Source organism: Pogonomyrmex barbatus, unplaced genomic scaffold (assembly GCF_055798465.1).
Source record: "Pogonomyrmex barbatus isolate J1 unplaced genomic scaffold, ASM5579846v1 scaffold17, whole genome shotgun sequence".
NCBI lineage: Eukaryota > Metazoa > Arthropoda > Insecta > Hymenoptera > Formicidae > Pogonomyrmex > Pogonomyrmex barbatus.
The window spans coordinates 257,891-283,484 of NW_028297113.1; the positions used below are offsets into that span (position 1 = coordinate 257,891).

A 25,594-nucleotide genomic window follows, 5' to 3' on the forward strand; every position below is an offset into this window, starting at 1 on the left:
ATGTTAGCGATGAAAGTGGTACTGGAAAAAGTTTTCTAATTAAGACTATTAAATGTTGGATAAAACAAAATCTTAATAAAGAAACTGCTGTAGCAGCACCTACAGGTATTGCAGCATTTAATATAGTCGGTTTGACAATTCACAAATTGTTCCAATTACCTGTTGAACATGATCATACTCCTAAATATAAATAATTATCTGATCATGTATTGAAAGTTCTACGAGCGGATTTAAATGATATTATACTTTTTATAATTTATAGATAAAATATCAATGATATCTAATTTAATTTTAATGTATATACATCTTCGATCTGCGAAATATATTATATGACACTATTGAATGATGGCTAGTTTCCTAGAAAACATATTCTTTTATTTGGAGATCTTCTTCAATTACCTCCGATACACAAAGATTTTGTTTTTGTTCATTTATTAAAAGAAAAAATTGATAAATATATTGGCACTTTAGGAACCATTAATTTGTGGACTACATTATTTAAATATGATGAATTGATAATTAATATGTGACAGTAAGGAGATATGGCTTATCGTGAATTATTATCGCGTATTCGTATTGATTTATTGACAAATATTGATTCTTCAAAATAGAAAAATATTTCTATATAGTATCCTTTATGAATACTTCTTTTAATTCAAAATTGAATGAAATATGTAATTTTATTATCAATTTACCAGTTGACACTGTGCATTTATTTCCTAATTGTTATATACTATATGTGATATTTTAAACACTGCAATGTTGAATCGTATTAATTCAAAAAAATATTATTAATTGTTGAAGACACGATAAATTGTATTCCATACATAAAAAAGAAAGTATTGAAAGTATTATCGAAAAATGATAAAGATGATACTAGAACAGCTGGACTTTCGAAACAAATTATTATTAAGATTGGAGCAAAGTAATGATAAGACATAATATTGATGCTAATTTGGGACTGGTAAATGGTACAATCGCGAAAGTAATATCAATTATTCAAGTTATAAATACTGAATATGTAGAAAAGATCAAACTTTTATTACCTACAGGTTCAGAATACTTGATTAAAAGAGTCAGCGTTAAATTTCAAGTGATAGATAGAGCTTACGTTATCAGAAAACAATTTCTATTATCATTAAGTTATGGAATCACATTCATAAAAGCCAAGGATTAAGTTTACAAAATGCTATTATGGACATTGGTAATTCTGTATTTAATGCAGGACAAGTTTATATTGCTTTGTCACGAGTAACATCTAGAGAAGGTTTGTATTTAATTAATTATGATCCCTCATCTATAAAAGCTAATGAAGATGCAATTATTGAATATAATCGATTAAAACAAACGTATAAATCAGAAGCGAAATTAATTACTATTTCAAAACAAAAATATACTAAAATAAAAGATACTTTATGGACATTATCAAAAGTTATTTTATTTCTTTTGTTCAAGAATCACATGAACGGTTCAAAAAAATACTGTTTGGGTACCAAAACTACATGGGTTCCAAAATAAGGATAAAGTTTCATCTTACACAAATGCAGTTTTGCAATGTCTTTTGCATTTAAATGTTATTAGAAAATTTTTGAGTGTGAAATTAAATGTTTTAGGTATATTAATGAATCGATATGAAAACGGAATATCTGATTTGAATACATTTACAGTACGACAAAATTTAGGAGGTAATTTTTCTAGCTGTATAAAACAAAATGCATCTAAATTTCTCATAGCTATCTGTGAAAAATATGATTATATAAAAAATCTAGTTAAGCATCAAATACGTTTCACTATACGGTGCAAAACTTGTGATAATACAATTGTTATTATTAATGATAATATTCTTATTTCAATTCCTATTATTAATTTAAAGAAAGACAGTTACGATCTTAATGATTTATTAAATATTACTTTTTCGAGGTGGTATCACTCTCATGACTTATGTAAAAATTGTACAGGGAAAGATACAATATTTAAAAAAGAATTAACATTAACACGAGAAATATTTATCATTTATTTACAATTATTTTCAGAAAATAAATTAATAAAAATAGATCAATTTAATTTGCGTGCAGTACCAACAATTACAATATCAGTAGGGGAACAATTTTATAAGGTAATAAATGCCATTTTTCATTATGGATGATCTATTGAAGATGGTCATTATACAAGTATATGTAGAGATGAAACGTCTAATGGATGGATAGACATTGATGATGCGCAACTTAACAAGAAAAAATGACCTAGAAGAGCAAAAAATGTGTATATATTTTTTTTAAAAAAGATTATTAAAAAATAATGACTGAATACTGATTGTTTTTTCTAGTATATATAAAGTAAAAAAATGTTTGAAATATGCTAAATTAAATACTATTTGTTACTAAAAAATAAGTGATATCCTAATAAAATTACCTTTTAAAAAAGATAAAAAATAACTCCAAGTTCACGCACTCGTTTTCTTATTTATGTAAAAGATAGAATTTTATACAAAAATTTCCATTTACAAAAGTCTTTTTAATAATAAATTTCATATTGGTACAAAAGATATGATATGAAGAACTGACGCCAACTTCTAATTTAATAAAATAAAAAGAGTTTTACATTGAAATACATTTTATTTTGTAGTTCATTTTTATTTGAAAAATCATTTCATTATTTCTACAAAAAACATAATATCAAAAATTGGCGCAAACTTTTAATTATATGAAATAAAAAAGAAACTTTGCAAAGGTGAAAAAAGATGTTATCAATCCAAAATTAATGTCAATTTGTAGTTGCCAAAAAATTTTTATTGAATTATTGTATTTGTATTTATAAAAATAAAATAAAAAAGAAAATCTGATGTGTAAGAAAAAAAAACGACGTACAAAAACTTGACGCGCCCAATATTAAAACACGTACACACTTACTGTATTACATTGCACTCTTACAGTTTATCTTTTTATATTAATGTATATATTACTTTTAAAAATATTTGTAAATAAATGTTTTATATAATTATTATATAATTTTCTTTAACATTATATGTAAATATATAATATTAAAAAAATTTATTAATAAATATTAAAACACATGCGTTTATACTGGATAACATTCTAATAAAATAAACGCTTAAGTTTCTTGCATTATTTATGTAAAAAATGTTTCATTAATTAATAATTAATTATATATTTCACTAATTTTATTTAGTTATAATATTAAAAAAGAAATAAGTTTAAAAATAAAAAATTTTTAAATATATTAAATTTTAATTCAAACTGTTTTCTATTTGTCTGTCACATAATTCATTATTATTAAAAGTAGTTTTAGACGCAGTGAGGTCGATTCGCTAGTTGAACGCATTCTAAAAGCACAGGGAACAGGTCAACATCGGTGACGCTATAACCCTTATCTGCGCTAGCGCGGTCGGTAGTTCGTTTTTAGGTCAGAGAATCGAATCTCTTCAACCAGAGATGATCCTCGTGCGACCTTCAGGTTTGAGAATGATTCGGGGTCAAGATTTTTTTTAAATAAATTGAAACGTAATTCGGTAATATTATTAAATCACAACTATAATTTAATAATAAAAAAAAAAAAAGAAATACAAACATCTTAATTCTACGTTTCTACATAATAGCAAGCGAACACAAATGTTGGAGTGTATATTTGAATACTTTCGTTTCATGAAAAACTTTTGTTTACATAACTTTCGTTTACATAAAAAAAAACTTATATAATTAAGAATCCGCTTATCTCTAAATTCTCAATTGTTCTAATTGTGGTAAAAAATTATAGCCAGCGTGTCAACGGGATCGGGTTGAAGGTGTGGATTAGGATGAGCGCTACGGGAAGCTTTGACGCGAATGAGATGGGGAAGAGGGTCACGGGAACATACAGAGAGATGGTGTCATGAGGTTGATGTTTCGAGATTTCTTCCCAAAATTCGTTGTTGAGCTTGAATTTTCATTTTATATAGAAAACTCCCGGTGGTGGATGTGTGAGAGATCGAGGAAATTGGCGGACGAGATGGTAGAACTTCTCCACGTCGAAGTTCTCTGGAGTGCACTGGTTTTCAAATTCTGCCGCGGAACGGAGGGTGATGGCGTACTCTTGTAATGAGATATTAGCGAGTCTAAGTTCTATTTTGATCAACTGCTCCGCGAGTTCCCCGGCGTGTTCGGTTTCGCGACGAATCCGCTTGTTATGTTTCTCTCGACGATGTCGCAATGCCCGCTTTGTTTGTTTATTTGAGATGGCCGTTACTTTCGTTTGGTTGACTATGATAAATGTAAGAGTTAAGTTAGAAAGAAAGAGAGTGAGTTTGAGAGAGGTAAAAGAATTGAGGAATCGTGGTAGGGCAGCTTCACCGAGTCAATCGGCGGTTTGCCAATTTGGAATGTGAGGGTGATTTAAGGAAACAATTAAGTTAAGATTGCGAACCAAACAGCCAGTCAACCGCGGAAAAGAATAATAACGACGAACTTACTTTTATTGTGGCGGGGCGCAGGTGATGGACGAGAGCTGTGGTGGCTTGGCTGGATCGTGAATCACACGGAATTGAAGTTTCGCGCACAAATTCTAACTGAAAATGTATTTCGCCAACAGCTTCAAAAGGTCCCGTCCGTGAAGGTGGAGTAAAGAGAAGAGAGCGATCCACTCCAAGTCGCAGTTTATAAAGGGTTCCGGAATGGTAGGAATATCTGAGGGCGTGATGAATTTCTGTGTTGGCTGTCGAATGATAGTTTAGAAAAATTGCGAGTGTAGGGGAAGAAGGGGAGCGGTGTTCTATGGATTGTGATTGTTTTTATGTTTCCGGATTTCCTGGCGAATGACGGAATTAATTAGTAAAAATTTCATCCGCCATTCTACACTCTCAATTATTCATTGGTGTACCCGCCAACGGCTGCTAATCGCTTCTTCTTGATTGGCATTTTCTTAGTTTTCCCACCAGTTTGGGGAGTACCGCCCTCGAACGATCCAGACGCGTTTCTCATGCATCAGGAATTCGATTTTGTTAATATTTCGAATTTTATTAGTATGTTATAAATCTTTTGGCGCTGACAAAGCTGTCTTCCACAAAGAATTATTTTTTTGATGGCGAGATGTGTCTCGAGAGGAATTTTTGTATATTTGTTCAGGATCTTTCTAGATCGCTCGAGGCGCTTCGTTTTCTGATTAGCAGCCGTTATCTTTCTCCGAAAGAGAATAATTCGTGAAGTGCCCCGGACGTAACAGAATCTATCAACAAAGTCTGCTGACATGTTACATCAACAGATTAATAAAAATTGCATGCAAAAAATACAATGATAAAGTAACAAAAATCTTACTCAATTTCTGTCGCCAATTTACTGACATAGTATATCAGCAGACTTTATCATATTTCTGGTAACAATTTATCACAGCATTACAGTATTGTCAGCTATTATAGACAATGCGAAATTTATTACTTTTCTGTCATTAAAAGTTAATAGCATATTCTTTATCTAATAAATCTATCTCTGCAAGTTTTGTCATATTTTTAAAATTGCATATGTATTCTTAGTACATAATATAAAATTATATAATAATATAAAAAGCTCGGTGACGCGCGCGAAGTGCGCGCTGTTATGTTCTAGTTATAATAAATATTATATGTAAAGTACAATGATTATATGTAACGATTTCCCTTTTTGGTTCACATTAGTAATATCTGCTTACTCTTTTCATTCATTCGCTATATGTCAACAATTGTCAGCGGCAACCAAGATACGTACGAGATGCTCGATCATCGCATCGAGAGCGAAAGAATACGATATTTCTATTCTCTCCTCTCGACACGTCGAACGCGACACAGTACGCAGGTCTCTATTCTCTTCTACCGTCTGAAGCCGAAACGCTGGGTGCATGTACGTGCCTCATGTTTTGTGTGTATGCTTCACATTGCTCCATACTTTCGGTCTTTACATGTGTTACGTCCGAGGTTTTAGAGGAAAGATAATACCTTCCGTCAGGAGGAGGAGAACTCACGTGAACGCACGGAACTTTTGTTGCTCTCACAGATCGACGTCGTGAGGTCGTCGATCCGCGAGTCGAACGCGCGTTAAGGGGATAGGAATCGGGTCAGCGTCGGTGACGTTATAACCCTTACCTGCGTCAGTGCTATCGGTGGTCCGTTTTAGGTCAGAGAACCGAATCTCTTTAACCAGGGATGGACCTCGTGCGATTTTCAGGGAGCCGTGAATGGTTCGGGGACGAGTTTTTTTGATAAATAAATCGAGACGGATTTCGAGTTAACTATGATTTAATAATAAAAAAAAAGGAAATACAATATGTTGACTCTAAGATTCTATGAAGTGGCGCAAATATTACAGTGTATATTTGAATATGGAAGTACTGGTTACAAAAATTTTATACATAGAACTTCAAATAATAATAAATAAAAAAAATCTGATTCCCAATTGTTCTAATTGGGGCAAAAAATTGGTAATCGCGAGCATATCGATGGGATCGGGTTGCAGGTGTGGCGGGGGATTAGGGTGAGCACTACGGAAAGCCTTCACTGGAACAAGATAGGGAAGAGGATCATGAGAAATGTACATAGGGATAATATCGCGAACTTGGTGTTTTGAGATTTGATCCCAAAACTAGCTGTCAATTTTGAACTTTCTTTTAATGTAAAAGGTTCCAGGAGGTGGATGCGTGGGAGAGCGGGGAAATTGACGGACGAGGTCGTAGAATTTTTTCACATCGAAGTGCTCTGCACTATTTCTCAAAGTCTGCCGCGGAGCGGAGGGCGGTGGCGTATTGGTGTAAAGAGATGTCAGAGAGTCTCGGCTCTATTTCGATTAAGCGCTCCGCGAGTTCCTCGGCGTGTCTAGTTTCGTAACGAATTCGTTTGTTGAGCTTCTCCCAACTGTGTCGCAATGCCCGTTTCGTTTGCTTGTTCGGGATGGCGTTCGTTTGGTTCACTATATAAATACAAGAGTTAGGTGAGAGAGAGAGTGAGGTGAGAGTGGTAGAAGAATTGAGGAATCGTGATAAGGCAGCTTCACCGAGTCAATCGGCGGCTTGCCAAGTCAGTATGTGGAGAAATCAGGGAAGGCAACTTCACCGAGTTAATCGGCGGCTTGCCCATTTGGAATGTTGAAGAGTTTTAAGAAAGCAATTATGTCAAGATCGCGAATCAAACAGCCAATCTACCGCGGGAAAGGGGTAATAAAAATGGACTTACTTTTGTCGTGGCGGGCGAGAAGTGTAGTGCCTACGCTGGATCGTGGATTGTATCACACGTGAATAAAGGTGAAAAATATCGCACACAGATTCTAACTGAGAGAAAGAAAAAATTGGCGACAACCTCGGATGGTCCCATCCGTCAAAGCGTGGGACGATGTGAAGAGAGAAGAAGAGAGCGATCCGCTCCAAATTTTTTAGCGGTTTCCCGCGGTTTTTAAAGTTCCGAAAGAGTGAGAATATCTGAGGGCGTGATGGATTTCCGCGTTGACGTGTTGAATGATAGTTTAGAAAAATTGTGAGTATAGAGGAAGGAGAGGAGCGGTGTTCTGTGAATTGTGGTTGTTTTTATATTTCCAGATTTCCTAGCGAATGATGGAATTAGTTAGTGAAAATTTTCCTGCCGTTCCACACCCTCAATCATTCATTGGTGTACCCATCAACGGCCGCTAATCGTTTCTTCTTGATTGGCGTTTCCCTTAGTTTCCCCACCAATTTGGGGAGTGTCACCCTCGAACAATCCGACGCGTTTCTTATCCGTTAGGAATTTGCTTTTGTTAATATTTTTTATTTTTATTGATATGTTATAAATTTGTCGGTGCCGACAAAACTATCTATCGCAAGAATTATTTTTTTTGATAGTGAGACGTATCTCGAGAGGAATTTTTGTGTGTTTATTAAATGTACAAAAAAATTCTGAGCTTTTTTTTGTAAAATTCAATCTTTATTCAAAAAATATTAATCAGCGAAATATTCCCCGTTTGCATCAACGACCTTTTGCCATCTTTTGGGTAGCTTGCGAATTCCTTGACGATAGAAGCTCACCGGCTTCGAAGCGATAAAGTCATTAATGCATTTTCGTATCTCTTCAAATCTCACGAAATGTGTATCAGCCAAATGATGCTGCAGCGACCAGAATAGGTAGTAATCGGAAGGCGCCATGTCTGGGCTATATGCCGCGTGCGGGAGAAGTTCTTAGCTTAACGCAAAGATATGGTCCTGAGTCGCTTTCGCAACATGTGGTCGAGCATTGTCATGAAGCAAGATCACTTTACGACGTCCTTGGCCAGTAAATGACCTCTTTTCTTCTAATGCATCGCTCAAATTGGTCAATTGTTGTTGGTACCGGTCTGCCGTGATTGTTTCATCCGGTTGTAACAACTCATAATACAACACACTTTTTCAATCCCACCAGATACAGAGCAAAACTTCTTGGCGTGGATATTTTGCTTTGGCGTCGATGTCGAAGGTTGATTAGGGTCAACCCATGATTTTCTACGTTTAGGGTTATCATAAAGAATCCACTTTTCATCGCCTGTAATGATTTTGTGCAGACAATCTTTTTTCCAGAATTTTGAAAGCAAAGTGAGTGCAGTGTCACGCCGACGATTTTTGTTGTCTTCGGACAATTCATGCGGAACCCATCTGCCTTCCTTCTGAATCTTTCCCATATGTAAACGTACGGAAATGGTTTGCTGCGTAACGCCAAGCTGTTCTGCAAGCTCCTTTTCAGTTTGCGCTGAGTTTATATCCAGTAGTGCTTGCAATTCGTTCGTTTCAATCTTTTGAGGGCGTCCAGCACGCGGTTCATCTTCAAGACTGAAATCTCCTTGGCGAAATTTTTGATACCATCTTTTACATGTAGTATGACTTACAAACTTTCTCTCCATATGCAGCACAAATCATTGCAATGGCTTCAGCAGCATTTTTCTTCAAATGAAACGCGAAGTGGATGGAAAATCGAATATACTCTTTTGTTATTGCCATCGTGAATACTACTGATTTTTGGGGTTATGTGCATCAAACCGTATGGCATTTTAGAAAGCCAAATGTCAACGCTTTAAAACCGCAAAAGGGCGGGAAGATATATAAAATTTAAATTGTTATTTCGGTTGTATGAAATCTAAAGCTCAGAACTTTTTTGTACACCTAATAAAATCACCAATATATTTTCATCATTTTCAAGTGTCAAAAAATTTTCCAATTCCACACTTTCTTTAACAAAAGTTGTATTATATGTATGTCGTCACTAAACATTTTGAACCAGTACAATGTGAATTTCAAAATTTTTTCAAACTAATAATAGAAATATAATTGCCAAAAGAAATAGATTATACTGACTACTACTTTCTGATTGGTTGATCGTAAAGCGTTAACATGATGGAATTTTTGCGACTACGATTACGACTTTGCGATTATGATTTTTCACTCATATTATTCCATTTATTAATACGTGCCAGAAACTTATGATCTTACGATTATGACTAAAATTTTTTAACATGCAATGGCCTTAAGTGAACACGGAAATTTTAACATAAAATATGATAGATCGGTTAATGAATGTTACTATATTGTCATATAAAACAGTCTTAATTTTAAAATCTCAATTGCATATGTAATTCTTGTGGATAATTTAATTACATATATAGAGCCGTAAACCTATATTATGTTTAATGAGAATCGTTTTTATTATGAAAATTGTTTATAAATTGTTGAGTATATTTTGGTTATTTGTTTATGAATTTGTCCATAATTGTATTAAATATGGGAAATATTTTTCTTATTTATATATTACAGTTAATTAAAGATAGTAATTAATAAAGTTATTTCATTGTTTATTCATTAAAAATGACTTAAAAATGATGATTAAATGCCAATATATTATAATATAATTATAATAATATATTTATAATATAATATTTTGTGAAAAATATTACGTTTATTTTACGTTGTTTTTTAGTACACTGATGAAAAATGACCTTAAATCATCGTCATAATGACGTCATTTTGCTACTTGGGATACATAAATTTTATACGAATAATCTTAGTATATTCGGTGTGATCACAGTACATTCAGAAATATAGAAATATAGAATATTCGTATGATATCATGTGCTGCTAAGGTATATTCGGTATATTCTGGAGATGAGTTTATATATAAGAATATACGAGAAATAATATATCATCAAAATGTCATGTGAATGTTCTCTAGTATCATAAGCAATAATATGTATAACCATAGTACCACAGTACTTTCAGATTGTAGAATATTCGAATGATATCATGTGCAATTAGGGATACAATGTTCTATTTTTAATTAATGATCTAAATATTTAGAAAACTAAATAAAAAGTCTAGAAAGTTTTTCTCAGATTGTGATTTTAAGCAAAATATAATTTAATTAAAAAAAAATTCATATTGAATAGATATGTCGAAATGATGTAAAAGTTATTTCTTTAAATAATTTCTTTAAATTTATTTCTTTAAATAAAATTATATAATTTTTTTTACACAATTTATCTAGTTATTTTGATGAAACCTTTAAAATTCTACATTGATTTAATATATTTCTACATTGATTGTCATCCACAAAATTATACGGAAATGTCAACCTTTTACAAAAAATAATTGTACGGCAGTGTAACACATACTCAAAGTTTTATAATAAATAATTAAAATTTTTTAAACTCTTTTAATTATCTTTTTATTATTATTCAAATAAGAAGGGAGGATATGCGTCACGGCGGGGCCCAACCACGGACCAGTCGTGAAAATTCGTAATTATTTTGCGAAAAAATATCACCTTAGCCAGGAATCCTGGATCTCCTGCTTACCGGGCAGGCACTTTATCCCTTCGACTACCAAGGCATGTAATGATATTTATCGCAAATAACGTATTTAGAATAACATGTCAACAATACAATGATACATATATATATATATATATATATACGTATATTACAATATACATATATACATGTATTCTTTCGAATCCTCACGATCGGTACTCTAAAGAGATGATGGTCCTATTCTCTCTAGATGGATGCAGATCGGACTGCAACGGCGACACCTCCAACGCCATTGGCAAATATACAAATAATCCTCCTGAAGCATGACAGGAGAGATTGCATCAAACATGGCTCGAGCCCCCGAATAAGAAGGAGGATGTGCGTCACGGCGGGGCCCGATCACGAACGAAAATTGTGCAACAATTAATATTTTAGTTTAAAATAAAAGATAAATTAAAAAAAGATTAATTGTATTAAAAAATATAACGTTTATTTAAAAAAAAAATGTGATACTTGGAGAACTCGAACTCGCGTCGGCCGCGAAAAAAAGAGTACCGCACACCTCAGGCTGCTCAAATTTACTTGTAATTTTTTCAGAAACCAAAGCCCACACATATATGTGCTTCATGTTTTGTGCGTGTGCTTCGCATTGCTCCACACTTTTGGTCATGTACAGTGCCGATTTCTGAATGCACTGTTGCCATATTTCTAAAATTTGTAAAATTATCAAACAGGATGACGAATCGAGTTCATTTTCATTCACTGCGAGAAGAGGATTGAGATACTATTGTACTTTCTCGTCCTCGATGCGCTATACGATATACGATGTTCGAGTGTCTCTACATTCTTACCGCTGACGATTGTTGACATGTAGCGTATGAATTGAAAAGAATAAGCAGATATTGATACTGTGAACGAAAATGTAAATCGTTACATATGATCATTATACTTTCATATAATATTTATTATAAGCCGTTATATAATTTTATCTATAAAAATTTAAAATAATGTAATATATGAGAATGCATGAAATTATTTTATAATATATTGTCAGTTATTCTTTTAAAAATTCAAAGTTTGCTATGTTTTGAGTTAATTAATTAATATAAATTTGATAAATTTGTTGCACGATTAATGAAATAATTAATTTTACGTCTTACTTTTCTCTATTTTTTTATTTGATTGATTATTTGACAAGAAACGTAGAGACATTCGAACATCGTATATCGTATAGCACATCGAGGGCGAGAGAGTACGATAGTATCTCTATCCTCGTTCCAGGGTGACACTCCCCAAATTGGTGGGGAAACTAAGGGAAACGCCAATCAAGAAGAAACGATTAGCGATGGCGGGCACACCATTGAATGATTGAGGGTGTGGAATGGCGGGAAAATTTTCACTAACTAATTCCATCATTCGCTAGGAAATCTGGAAATATAAAAACAACCACAATTCACAGAACACCGCTCCTTCCTCTATACTCACAATTTTTCTAAACTATCATTCGACAAGCCAACGCCGGAAATCCATCACGCCCTCAGATATTCCCACCTCTTCGGAACCCTTTAAAAACCGCGACTTGGAGCGGATCACTCTCTTCTTCTCTCTTCACATCGTCCCACGCTTTGATGGACAGGACCATCCGAGTTGTCGCCAATTTTTTTTTTCTCTCAGTTAGAATCTGTGCGCGATACCTTTATTCACGTGTGATCCACGATCCACGATCCAGCGTAGGCATCACACTTTTCGCCCATCACCAGCGCTCGCCACGACAAAAGTAAGTCCATTTTTATTACCCCTTTCCCGCGGTAGATTGGCTGTTTGATTCGCGATCTTGACATAATTGCTTTCTTAAAACTCTTCAACATTCCAAATGGGCAAGCCGCCGATTAACTCGGCGAAGCTGCCTTTCCTGATTTCTCCACATACTGACTTGGCAAGCCGCCGATTGACTCGGTGAAGCTGCCTCCCTCGATTCCCCAACATTCCCACCTGGCAAGCCGCCGATTGATTCGGTGAAGCTGTCTTATCACGATTTCTCAATTCTTCTACCACTCTCACCTCACTCTCTCTCTCACCTAACTCTTGTATTTATATAGTGAACCAAACGAACGCCATCCCGAACAAGCGAACGAAACGGGCATTGCGACACCGTCGAGAAAAGCTCAACAAACGAATTCGTCGCGAAACCGGACACGCCAAGGAACTCGCGGAGCGCTTAATCGAAATAGAGCCGAGACTCTCTGACATCTCTTTACACCAATACGCCACCGCCCTCCGCTCCGCGGCAGACTTTGAGAAATAGTGCAGAGCACTTCGACGTGAAAAAATTCTCGTCCGTCAATTTCCCCGCTCTTCCACCCATCCACCTCCTGGAACTTTTTACATTAAAAAAAAGTTCAAAACCGACAGTCAGTTTTGGGATCAAATCTCAAAACACCAAGTTCGCGATATTATCTCTATGTACATTTCCCATGACCCTCTTCCCTACCTTGTTCTAGTGAAGGCTTTCCGTAGCGCTTACTCTAATCCCCCGTCACACCTGCAACCCGATTCCATCGATATGCTCGCGATTACAATTTTTTGCCCTAATTAGAACAATTGGGAATATAGATATCAGATTTTTTTTATTTATTATTATTTGAAGTTCTATGTATAAAATTTTTGTAACCAATACTTCCATATTCAAATGTACACTGTAATATTTGCGCCACTTCGTAGAATCTTAGAGTTAACATATTGTATTTCCTTTTTTTTTATTATTAAATCATAGTTAACTCGAATTCCGTCTCAATTTATTTACCAAAAAAACTTGACCCCGAACCATTCACGGCTCCCTGAAGATCGTACGAGGTCCATCCCTGGTTAAAGAGATTCGGTTCTCTGACCTAAAACGGACCACCGATAGCGCTGGCGCAAGTAAGGGTTATAACGTCATCGACGCTGACCCGATTCCTGTCCCCTTAACGCGCGTTCGACTCGCGGATCGACCTCACGATGTCGATCTGTGAGAGCAACAAAGATTCTGTGCATCCACCCGAGTTCTCCTCCTCCTGACGGAAGGTATTATCTTTTCTCTAAAACCTCGGACATAACATTATCAAAAGAACATCAAAACTTTGATCTTTTATTAACAAATTGTACTGTTCATCAATCCACATCTTTTAAATCTGTATGCACTTTCGATATTCCCAATAGTTATCAATCTACTTTATCCACAGTAACATATAAAAATTTTGATAATCTTTTGAGTTATGATTCTACTTCTTCAAGCCAAGAAAGTCTTAAAATTATCTCGGAATTATCTCGGAATCTCTAACAAAGATAATCAAAAAAATTTATCTCCAAATCGATTAAATAAACCTCATGCTATAAATGAAGAAATTTCGATTGAAAACTCATCATCATCTTCAACTTTATCTTTGTCTAATATTCCGACAAAATGTTTTGTTAGCGGCAGTCAACGGAAAAAAAATAAATCTGATCCATTTGAAAGTTCATTTATAAATGACGCAAATATATTTAAAAAATATATATTTGAAAAAAAAAAGAAAAAAAGAATGCTTTATCTGCGCAATGCTAAATTTATTGCATCCTGTCTTGTATAGTTTCCATAAGAGATAAGAAACGCAAAAAGATAATCGATATATAATATTATCTAACTAATACTCTGAATAAATTTTTTCCTTTTTTAATTTTTAAAATAAAAATACAAATATGTGGGCGGATTAATAATGCTATTTATGTTTCACAATTATTGTTGTGCAATTTAAATGTTTTAGTCACAGAGTAATTTCAATAGTTTTATTTAAAAAAGATTGTGTGCTAAAGATTGTGTGCTAAAAGATTGTGTTATGTTGAGCTTTTAATTAAGAATTTTAATTTATGTCTGTATAAAATTTTTTTATTTATGTTTGTATAAGTTTCAATTAATTATGTAGCTGTACTTTCTATCTATGTGAATGTAATATTTATTTAAAAAATAATACTTTTAATAATAATATTTATAAAAGTACATACAATAATGATTTCAATCGCTCCTTTTAATAAATATAATTTTAATATTAAGTTAAATTTAAGTCTAGGCATTATCAAAATCTAGGCAGCATAATGTCCTCTGTGAATATATTCATACGGCATTTCGCCTTCTGGAGTTAAGAAATATTGTGCTAAAATATCTCTTCGAAATGCAACTCGCGCAGCTCGTCAAGAAAGCCCTTTTCTTATAGTTCGCATATTGGTATAGATCTCCAAGTTCCTGGCATCAGATTGCCATTTTCCTCTTCTTCTAATCGATAAAATTTGGAGGACAATACATTCTTTTTGATATAATTTGCTCGTCGTTCTTTGATTTTATAAAATTATGTAAACAAATAGCACTTATAACAATACTATCAGCAATACAAGGATTCATAGCAATTGGCTTCCGAAAAATTCTCCGAACAGACAAAATACCAAAAGTATTTTCAATAGTGCGTCTAGCGTGAGAGAGTCGATAATTGAAGATTTTTTTCTTTATTATTAAGATGTCTTTTTGAATATAGTTTCATTATATTTTTTGTAAGAGCAAAGACATCGTCTGCGACAAAGAAATATGGCGTTTGCAATTCAGAACCAGGTAATTTTGCAATTCCCATTGGTAAATTCAAAGACCATCACGAAGTGACAGATTCGATTCAGCAAATATTTCACTATCAGACTCACTCCCGTATGCACCAACATCTACCAAAGTAAATTTATATTTATAGGCACAAGCAGCTATAGCAATACTAAAGCTTCTTTTATAATTAATATAGATAATTAGTATAGACTGCCGGAATTTGGTGCCTGAATTTATATATATTTCCCATCGCGCCAACACAATTGGGAAAATTCCAGTCTTGTAAATCAGGGATCGGCAAAACGCTAAAATTGGGCACGGGCGTCCGCGCGCCTGTTGTGCACATCTCAGGAGGCATATCTAATATTTTTTGTACCTTGGGATAAAGTTTCGCATTTCACACTTACAAAAATAGCGTTGCGTGTATATATGACCGATAGTGCAGTCTTAAATTATTAGTACTCGAATCTTTGTAATATCATAAAATTTTTTTATAACAGTTTTTAGCTAAACCAGTTTAAGAATAAAATCTGCAAAAATATGTGGTAATATATAGGACTCAAAATGCATAAGTTCTTATGAATTCAACTTATATCTAGTTAATTTTTTTTATTAGTCAAATAAAGAAATGTGTCCTAGCATGTTTTAATTGTCCTAATAATAAAAGCATTCATCATAGAAAAATTTTAATTAAAATGTTTATCTCTATTTTTAAATAATGTAAGTTGTCAAAATTTGTGCTTTAGTATATAATTTATTAAAAATTGTATAATATAATTATTACATTTAAATATTAAACAAAAATTTAAATATAACATTAATAAATATAAGAAATAATAATAAACAATAACAATGTATTGAAATATAAACTTACAATACGATCATAAAATTATGAATACATATATCACGTTTAACAGAAATTAGCGCTTTAAAATTATATTTTTAAATCCAGAAGAATAGTCCTTTTTCCGCGAAGAAAACTTCCAACAGTTTCAAAATAAACATCTGCTAAACACTCAAAATGAAAGAAAAACAGTAACTAAGCAACAGTAATCAAATTGTCTAGAACAGTCAGACATATTTGCAATTTTGTAATTTAACGTTTGTGATGGATAATCAAAGTAATAAAAATAAATATAATGAGTATAGTATAATGAGTATGTATAATGAGTATGTTCGGTTATACATATTCATGTGAATAATTATTTTCTATTATGAAATTAAATAAATCGCGATTACGCGAACAGTTAACAGTTTCACATTTGAATGCAATAATTCGTTTAAGTTGTGCCAAAACGATAATACCTGATATATTGTATGTAATATCGGAAAACCATGAATCAAATACTAATTAAATGTTACAAGAATTATTTATTTAATATTATTGTAAGAATTGTTTATTTAAAATATAGATAGTTATTTTATGCTAAATTTTGGGTCTGAATTTATGCGATACGATATTTTTTGACTCTTTGAACAACACGTTCAACGAACAGACGTTCCTGCTATCCCCTCTCCTCATTTTATTGCGTCTAGCGGCCTAATGCTAGCCCTAGCGCACTCAACTATTGCTCGCGAGCATTGGGCGCCCGCAAGCAGTGCCCACTTGCCGATTTCTGTTGTAAACACCTGCACATATTTCTTTCCATTCATCTTTATTTGGAGAACGCAAGTAAAGAGGTGATAACGCAGCTACTATTGCAGCACATGTTTCTTTTACAACGGCATGTGCTGTTGATTCGCCCACATGATAAGCTAATGCTATCGATAATTGATTTTTGATTGCCTGTAGCGAGATATCTATAATAAAATTATATATATTTCGCTTATATATATAATAAAATTATATCATTTTTTACAGATTACAAATATTCTTTTATTAGCTTTTGTACTTTTATCTTAAATTACATTTTTATTGAATTTTATTAAAATGTGATTTTAATCATCTTTCGATTTTCTTTTTATTTTTCTTTTTCCTTTAATAATTTATATACAAAAGTTGCAAATGCTTCAAATTATTTAGATCTTTCTTAATGTATATCAATTTTTAAAAATCGTTATATGCTTTATATTGTTGCGGCCGTGCGGCGCTGCTAAGAAATAATCAATATCAATCGATAAGAGTTCGAATAGAGGATCGGCCCTTGGCAACGCGTCGTTCTCCGACTGTTTTTGAGATTTGACGGCCGGATTCTGCGGTGGCCGGACGCGTTTCTGTACCGTTGGTTTAATAAAGAGCGAGTCTTTCTTAAAACAGTGTTCTTCCTTTCCGAGAGCGCTCCGCCGAGTATCGCGATCACGGGAAGTAACGCCGCGAACGCGACAATTTTGGGGGCTCGTCCGGGATCGAATTTTTCGATTCGTGTGTGTGTGTGTGTGTGTGTAAGAGATAATGGCGGAGCGACAAACAGAAGAGATGGGGACTGGACAGGAAGAGGCGAAAAGTCGGAGAGTAATCTCTGCGAGAAAAAGGGCCTGTACTCGAGCGGAAGGGCCGGAGGCGTCTCCGAACTTGGAGGAGATTCTTCGCTTGAGGAGCTCGCTGGAGGAGCTTCGCTCTCTGAGGGAGGAGCGCGCTCGTCGAGAGACAGAAACATTTTCAATGCCCGGTCTGCAGGAAGAGATTTCGCAACGTCCGATATCAGGCCAGTCATTTCCTTTTTCAAATTTTAATTCCGACTTTAAACTTAAGCCCGATATTTACGATGGTAGTGTTCCGTTGCGCGAATATCTTACGCAGTTTAATTTAATTGCGCGGGCGAATAATTTGGGAAACGCGGAAAAGGCTGTTGTATTAGCATCATGTCTCCGAGGAAAAGCGCATGCGATTTTGGAAGGGGGCACGGATTTTGAGAACTCTCAATTTGAAAATTTAGTCGCGCGTTTAGAGCTACGTTTTGGGGAAAATTTATCCTCGCAAAATTATTATTTTCAATTTACGAATCGAAAACAGAAATTCGGAGAAGATTTAGCTGCATTAGGCTCGGATATTGAGTGTTTATCTCGATTAGCTTATCCTGAATGTTCTCCTGGAGTTCGTGACAAAATTGCTTGTTCTCAATTTGTAGTTGCATTGTCTGATGTGAATGTTAAACAGACATTGCAGCTAGAAGGGTTAACGTCTTTGAGGGCCGCAGTAGAAAGGGCTTTGGCTATTAAAATTATTAGGGAGAATTGTTTAAAAGAGCGGAGAAATTTTGATTTTAAAGAGGTTAAAGATTGCTCGAATTATAAGAGCAATCCTGAAGAATTTTAAGTAGAGATTTTCGGGGCCCGGTTTTCCAATTTCGACATTACTTTTATTTCTTGTTAATTGTTTTGAGTTACTGTGTTCTGTTTTATTTTTCTTTAAGCTTCCTTCCGTCGTGAGAAGCGTCGTGGGGAGATCCTCGAGCCTGACCACCAAGCAAGATCTTCAGGCTCGTGCTTCAAACTGAAAAGAAGTCTGCCTCGCCCCCGGTTTTCCGAGTCGTGGTTTTTCCGGGGGACGATGGGCGAATGCCGAGGCAGGGGCTTAGTGTGTCTTTTAGAAAGACGAAAGGGTCCACGACGATTACCCCCACTTTGCCCGAAAAATAGAAGAGAGAAGTGCGCAAAGCTCAAGACGAAGAGTCAAGAGTGAAACGCGCGAGAATTTCAAGAACAAGATTCTTCTGAAGAGTAGAGAAGACTGGGATTGGAAGTAGCGGCGCCCGGTAACCTGAGGCAGCAGCCCAGGGTAGGGCAGGAAGTCGCCAGGAGCCCAGAAGTCTTTTCCTAAGAAGAAGTTCTTGAAAGAGGAAGAATTGTCGGGACGACAATTTTATGAAGAGGGGGGCAGTGTTGCGGCCGTGCGGTATTCCGTTCGGCGCTGCTAAGAAATAATCAATATCAATCGATAAGAGTTCGAATAGAGGATCGGCCCTTGGCAACGCGTCGTTCTCCGACTGTTTTTGAGATTTGACGGCCGGATTCTGCGGTGGCCGGACGCGTTTCTGTACCGTTGGTTTAATAAAGAGCGAGTCTTTCTTAAAACAGTGTTCTTCCTTTCCGAGAGCGCTCCGCCGAGTATCGCGATCACGGGAAGTAACGCCGCGAACGCGACAATATTTTTATTATTAAGATTATTTTCACATATTTAATTTTATGATAAATTTTATTAATAATTTTATTAATAATTTCTCAGAACATAAATAAATATAATTAGAAAGATTCAACAATATATAATTAGAAAGATTCAAAATATAAATCGAAATATCTGCTATTAATAAATATGAACCATTGAAAATAATAAAGAAATAATTTAAAAAGATAATTTTTAATCGAAATTGATTTGACCTATTGTTTATTTTAAATAATAATTGTTTGAAAAAAGTTACCTAAGCGTAATTGCGAGACGTTGCTCGGATGGCTTTCGGACTTTCTTTTGATAGATACAAGAGCATCGTTAATAAAACGAAAAACGTATTTATGTCCATCCTTGTGTATCGAAAAAATAAATTTGGATCTTCATCTCTTGAAAAAGATGTTGGAAATCGCCTTATAGTATCCCTAATAGCACTCGTCTACTCTGAGAACGTTCCACGGGATATAAATATATCCGAGATATTCTCCGAACATTTGAAATACGTACTGCGATATACTGGAATGTACTTAGATAGTTACTATCGCTCACTAACCTAATCTCTAGTATGTACTGGAGAATATCCCGTATGGCTATAGGATAAAAATGGTTTAAAAACAGTATATCATGTAGATGTGGCTATCCAGATAGCCATACAGATTGTGAAAATCTATAATATACGTGAGAGAAAGTAACGAAACATTTTTTTATTTTGTATCATTGCACGTTTTAAAACAGTCATCCATCCTATTTGAGATCCTGCTCGATGCTGCTTAACTTCTAACGGAATGAAACCTGCAACTGAAATGATGATATAAGTCAACACGAAATTTTGACATAAAATGATACTTGTATCGATACTTCGTGGACATAGCACGGAACAGAACCATAAAATCGTGGACATAGTTGTGTTGCCTACCGACCAATTTCGTGGACATGTGCATTATGTAGTTCAATGTCCACGATCGTGGACATTGGCGCTTCAAAATAAGGTAACAAATAAATCGCGACCATGGCTGCTCTCAGGCTTCTCTCTGCTACGAAAGCGTTTCTGAACGTAATCTGTGTGTGTGTGTGTGTGTGTGTGTGTGTGTGTGTGTGTGTGTGTGTGTGTGTTTGTGTATCTTTACTTCGAAAATGGTACAGAGCGGAATTATAGATGTTGGTAAGTTATCATGCGACATTTTAGTTCCCTCTAGATGAGGGCGATTTCTTATGAGAGTTCAACCGTTGCTTTAGCATCCCCTTAAAGATAATAAATTAGGAAAAGCAATTTCACAAGGACATTTAAATAAAATAAAAAAATGGTTTGCTATGAAGTCAAAAACGTAAATCAAAGTCATTATAATATTTTTATGTAATGTCATATCAGTTTTTTGTACTTTTTATTTTATTTTTATTTCTATTTTTATTTACTTTTAAATTCTTTTTTAATTTTATTTTAATTTTATTTTTTGTTCTCTTTTAATTTATTTTTATTTTTATTTTTTGTATTATTTTATTTTTAGTTTAAAAAATTAAAAATAAAATGAGGGATTAATTGGCATCGTCCCAGATGCGCACATTTCAATCGGACACATCACTCATATCAGCCGATGCCTAGGAATTTTCTAGTGAGTCACCTATCAAAAATTTTTTAATCGACCAATCGACAATGTGTCCGATTGGACCTCACCCGATTAATTACATATACTTGTATCTATCAAAAGCATAATGTTACGTTATAAAGGCGTATGATATTTTATACATGTTGTATATTGTTATAGAATTTTATATTGACAAAAACATATTTATATATTGAAAAATTCAATATAAATATTTTCATAATATATTGTATGTGTGCGGTTTATTTTATAATAAGTATATTTATTTTGTATATAGTGTTTATCTTTGTTTTTATTAATTTTACATATCTATTTAATCATCTAATTATCATTTAATATCTATTTTAAAAAAATGAAATTTCAAACTATTAAAAAGATTACATGTATACATGAGACGAAACCCGTCAAACCTATGGTTCGCACTCCACCACCAGATGCCAGTGTCTTTTGTTGCCCATCTTATATACAGAGCTTTCATTTCTCTTAGTATATGTTCTACGTCTCACCAAATTGTCATTACTACACATTGTAATATCATTATTATTAAAACAGTAAAAATATAAGAAAAACATTTGTTTTGATTATATGTGTTATATGAAAAGAATGTATGTTCTCTTTAATGAAAAAATATTTATATTTAAATTGGGAATAATCGATTACACGCGAATGAAATAATAAGAATGTTTTAATGTAATTTTTAAATAGGATTATTTGAACAAAATGGAATGCATTGAAGAAGATTGGTTTGTAGAATGTTCCGATGATGAAAAATATGAAGTGGATGAAAAGGTATGAAATAGTCTAATTTACTTCGAAAGAGAATTCGAAATCTAATTATCATTGCGATCTTTTATACAACTTGAGAGCTTTTTATTACATAATTTATATATTTGATCAGTTTTATATTTACAATTAACAAATGTTGCATTAAAAACTTTTTTATGTTAAGTTTTATTAAAAATATATGTGTCCATATTTGCATAGCATGAATGGAATATAAAGGCTGAAAATATAGTCTCATTAATTGAAAGTTTGGAAGTAAATCGCATTCTAGAACTTGAATGGAAATGTCCTGGCAGACGAGGACCTTCCCCTATTCCTTCAAATAATCTACAACAAGAACTTGAATCTCCAGAATATAAGTAAATTATTATAATTTGTTTTAATCATATTTAATTTTTTATATTAATAATACTTTTACAGAATTGAGGAGAAATCTGACTTTGATTTTATGGATGAAATGTCATCACCAAGATTACCTGTTCGAAGGATTGGTGAAAGCACTCCAAAAGGTAGTGCTAAGAAAAAAATTGCTAGCTTTAATGGAGTGATATCCACAATGCTGAGACATCGTAGATTGGAACAACAAGAAATAAATTTAAATCCAAAAAAAAAGTGAATCTGCTGGATTAAAAACATACCTTCCTACTTAAAGATTAATTATCTCTATTTTTTATTTATCTCTATTGTTTATCTCTTTGTGACATTAATTTATATACATTTTGAAGTGGAATAACATAAATATAAAAAAAGTAAATGCAATATAAATATAAAACCGCTATAAATATAGAAATATTGCTCTACATGCAATAAGAATGTTTTGATTAGAAAATGAAATATGTTAAAATTAGAGAAAAAATATTTTTAATTAATCTATGAAGAGGAAGAAACTACATGTAAGATGAATGCAATATAAACATTGATATTTTTTATATTATATTTCCATATTATAATTTCTGTGTATTCATATATATTTAGATATTTGTATTTTTGCTGATATAAAAATATATGATAAAATATATGATAAAAAGAAATTTCTATGAAAGTAATAAATAATTTCTACCTTATAAAATTAAAAGCATTATGTTTTAGGAAAAAATGTGTTGGCATCTTCTTTTATTTCTTTGAAATATAAATTTAATTAAGTTTATATTTTTTATTATATTTAATATCAAATAATATAATTTTTTATAAAATAAAGTATTTGTCAATATAAAACACAAGATAACAGAAATTTAATATAAAAATGAGATAAAAAATTTTTAAATTAATGCTTTCGTGCGGGAACTAATTGCAAATATGTATTGTCATAAAGTGGACATTATAGATTTCATGGGTTAGGAATTAGCACGTCAAGTGATACAATCATTGGTCACGTTCAGCAAAATAACTATTAATTTTACAATTATTTGAAGTATTTTCTATACTAAAATTGAATTATTCTTCTAGATCTATAATATATAATTTAATCTCTTAAAGAAAATTTTATAACAATTGTAAAATAAACATTCTGTTGAATGTATAATCAATCAAAATTATTTTTTTAAAAAAAGATGTCAAGTAAAGAGACATACGTGCCCTACGGAGCGGAGATATTCCTACACAAAGTGCGATTCGTAAATTGTTACTTTAAGAAACGTCATTATTTGTATAAGATTTGATATTAATAACTGGCATCTAAACATGAAACCTTCAGAGAACGTTATATTTTGGCTGTAGATTAGCAAATTGATAACGTTTTATGTATATAGGTTCATAAAAGATTCGTAAACGCTTAAAAATAATATTTTATTTGCGTCATTCCGTGAAACAAACGTCGTGCCACAAACGTCGCATTTTCGCCCTAAATATGATCATTTGAAACGTTTCGTGACGTAGAAGTAACGTTTTGTGTAGAATGTTTTTTTTTGCAACTTTAAAAACAACATTACATATACAATGTTTCTGAAACATTCATTTTGTTATGTACCTTTAATAGTTTTCTTCCCTAATAATACAAGGACGTCCTCAGGACGTCCTATTAGATGAGCCGGATATGTTGAGGACTACCTATGATTCTGAAACGTAAACAGGATGTCCTGTGGACCAACAAATGAATGCCTCATTTTCAAGACGTCCTCACGTTCTTTACTCAGCTTTAGGCTATCCTGAGGATAGCCTGAGGCTGAGAGGAAGACGTCCCGAGGATGTCTCCAGGTCGTGATGAGGCGCTTTATTTGCTAGTCCACAGGATATCCAGAAATTTTTGTCTGAGTAAAAATATTTTTCTGAAGCTTTTTTAAAAATTATGAAAAAATCTATAAATTGAAACACTTAAAAAAAAATAAGAAACGTCAGAAAAATACTATATGTTATAAAAATTAAAAAAAACTGATTTTCTAAAAATATTTATTTATTTTCTGATTATTTCTGTAATATTTTTCTTTTCTTTGTAAAATACTAAAAATTTCTGAAAAATATCTTTTATTAAAATTTATCAAAGATAAATACAGACAAATTTAAATATTACTTTTAATTATATCTTAGTTTCTTAGAATTACTGTTCAATAGATATGAATTTCTCTGATTTCCACTAATATTTAATATATTTTTTGAAGTGATTTTTGCAAAATTATACAGCATAATATTTCTGAAATTTCTTTATTCTTTTTCCATTTCTTTGATAAAGTAGGAATTATTCTATTAAAAAAGTGAGGTCATAATATTTTTATTTTAACTTTATTATACATATATATATATATATATATATATATATATGCAATATGTTACATATAAATTACAATATGTTACAAATTGTTTTATAGAAATTATATAAATAAAATATAATATTTATATATATTCTAAATCAAATAAATATATCATATACGATTATATCAAATATGGTTTAGAATATTTAATATTAATCTATTAATTTGAAACAAAATATTTATTATATATATTAATTATATTTAAAAAAATTAAACAAAATTTTGCAAATATTTGATTTTGCAATCTTGATATCAAAAATTCTTTATATAAATATTAAACATAAGTAAATAAAACATAAAGAACTAAACAAAAAATAAAAAAAAACAAAATTCAATATATGTGAAAATAAAATGCAGAAGATTGTAATATAGATTAAAATTAAAAATAAAAAATAAAAAAAAATTAAAATTAAAATTAAAATTAAATGAAATTAAACATAAGTAAATATTAAACATTCAGAATTAATAACATTTTTGTAAAAATATAAATATGTTAAATTAAATATTAAAAAACTGATTTTTATGTGTAAAGGAGAAGAAATCGCCGGCGTGCTAGAGCCTAAGGCTCGAATGCTCGAAATCCCACTGATATGTTGTCGTGTGTTAAGAATCGTTAATATTTTTATAAATGGGAAAGTTTGTATCATTTTTTGCCGCATTGTCCCAGCCTGCGAAAGTCACATAAGTACTACGCAGTATAAAAATACTACGTTTAAAGATTATAATTTAAAATGTTAAACGTAAATATAAATGATATTTAGACAATCCTACAAAGACAATGCCACGAACCACAAAATACAGGAGGAAACAAGAGATAAGAAATTTCTTTCTCTCTCTCTTTGAAATATCTCTGATTGCCAAATGTGCTCTAAAGTATTTATTTTTTTCTCGCACCTATTATAGCAATGTAAACAACGTCTCTGTAATGCTTATTGTGAATCAGTAACGGAATTCGAAAATGAAATTCCTGAGAAAAATGAATGTTAATACAAGTTATATATCGC

General features: G+C 32.5%; 1 protein-coding gene and 2 pseudogenes across 2 annotated transcripts; 2 read left to right on the plus strand and 1 right to left on the minus strand.

The window, feature by feature from the left end:
* The first annotated feature begins 779 nt into the window (after positions 1-779).
* On the plus strand, positions 780-2,815 carry LOC148937033 (ATP-dependent DNA helicase PIF1-like; annotated as a pseudogene).
* Positions 2,816-14,980: 12,165 nt separating this feature from the next.
* Positions 14,981-20,363, minus strand: LOC148937034 (uncharacterized; annotated as a pseudogene).
* Positions 20,364-21,511: 1,148 nt separating this feature from the next.
* Positions 21,512-22,877, plus strand: Pa1 (PTIP binding protein Pa1). Of its 2 annotated transcripts, XM_011649933.3 has the most exons (4): positions 21,512-21,668; positions 21,769-21,852; positions 22,048-22,205; positions 22,267-22,877. In XM_011649933.3, exons 2-4 carry the CDS (start codon positions 21,784-21,786, stop codon positions 22,460-22,462), a joined length of 423 nt encoding a protein of 140 aa, XP_011648235.1. In that variant the 5' UTR covers positions 21,512-21,668; positions 21,769-21,783; the 3' UTR covers positions 22,463-22,877. The 2 variants fall into 2 exon arrangements, with proteins under 2 accessions (XP_011648235.1, XP_088930688.1); XM_089074562.1 differs by having other exon boundaries at positions 21,524-21,852.
* Positions 22,878-25,594: the final 2,717 nt, after the last annotated feature.

Bases quoted from the DNA above. Each gene is read 5' to 3' on its own strand.
- Pa1 (XM_011649933.3), top strand. From the start codon at position 21,784: ATGGAATGCATTGAAGAAGATTGGTTTGTAGAATGTTCCGATGATGAA. The intron at 21,853-22,047 runs GTATGAAATAGT...ATATTTGCATAG, and splicing joins AATATGAAGTGGATGAAAAG to CATGAATGGAATATAAAGGC. The intron at 22,206-22,266 runs GTAAATTATTAT...ATACTTTTACAG, and splicing joins CTTGAATCTCCAGAATATAA to AATTGAGGAGAAATCTGACT.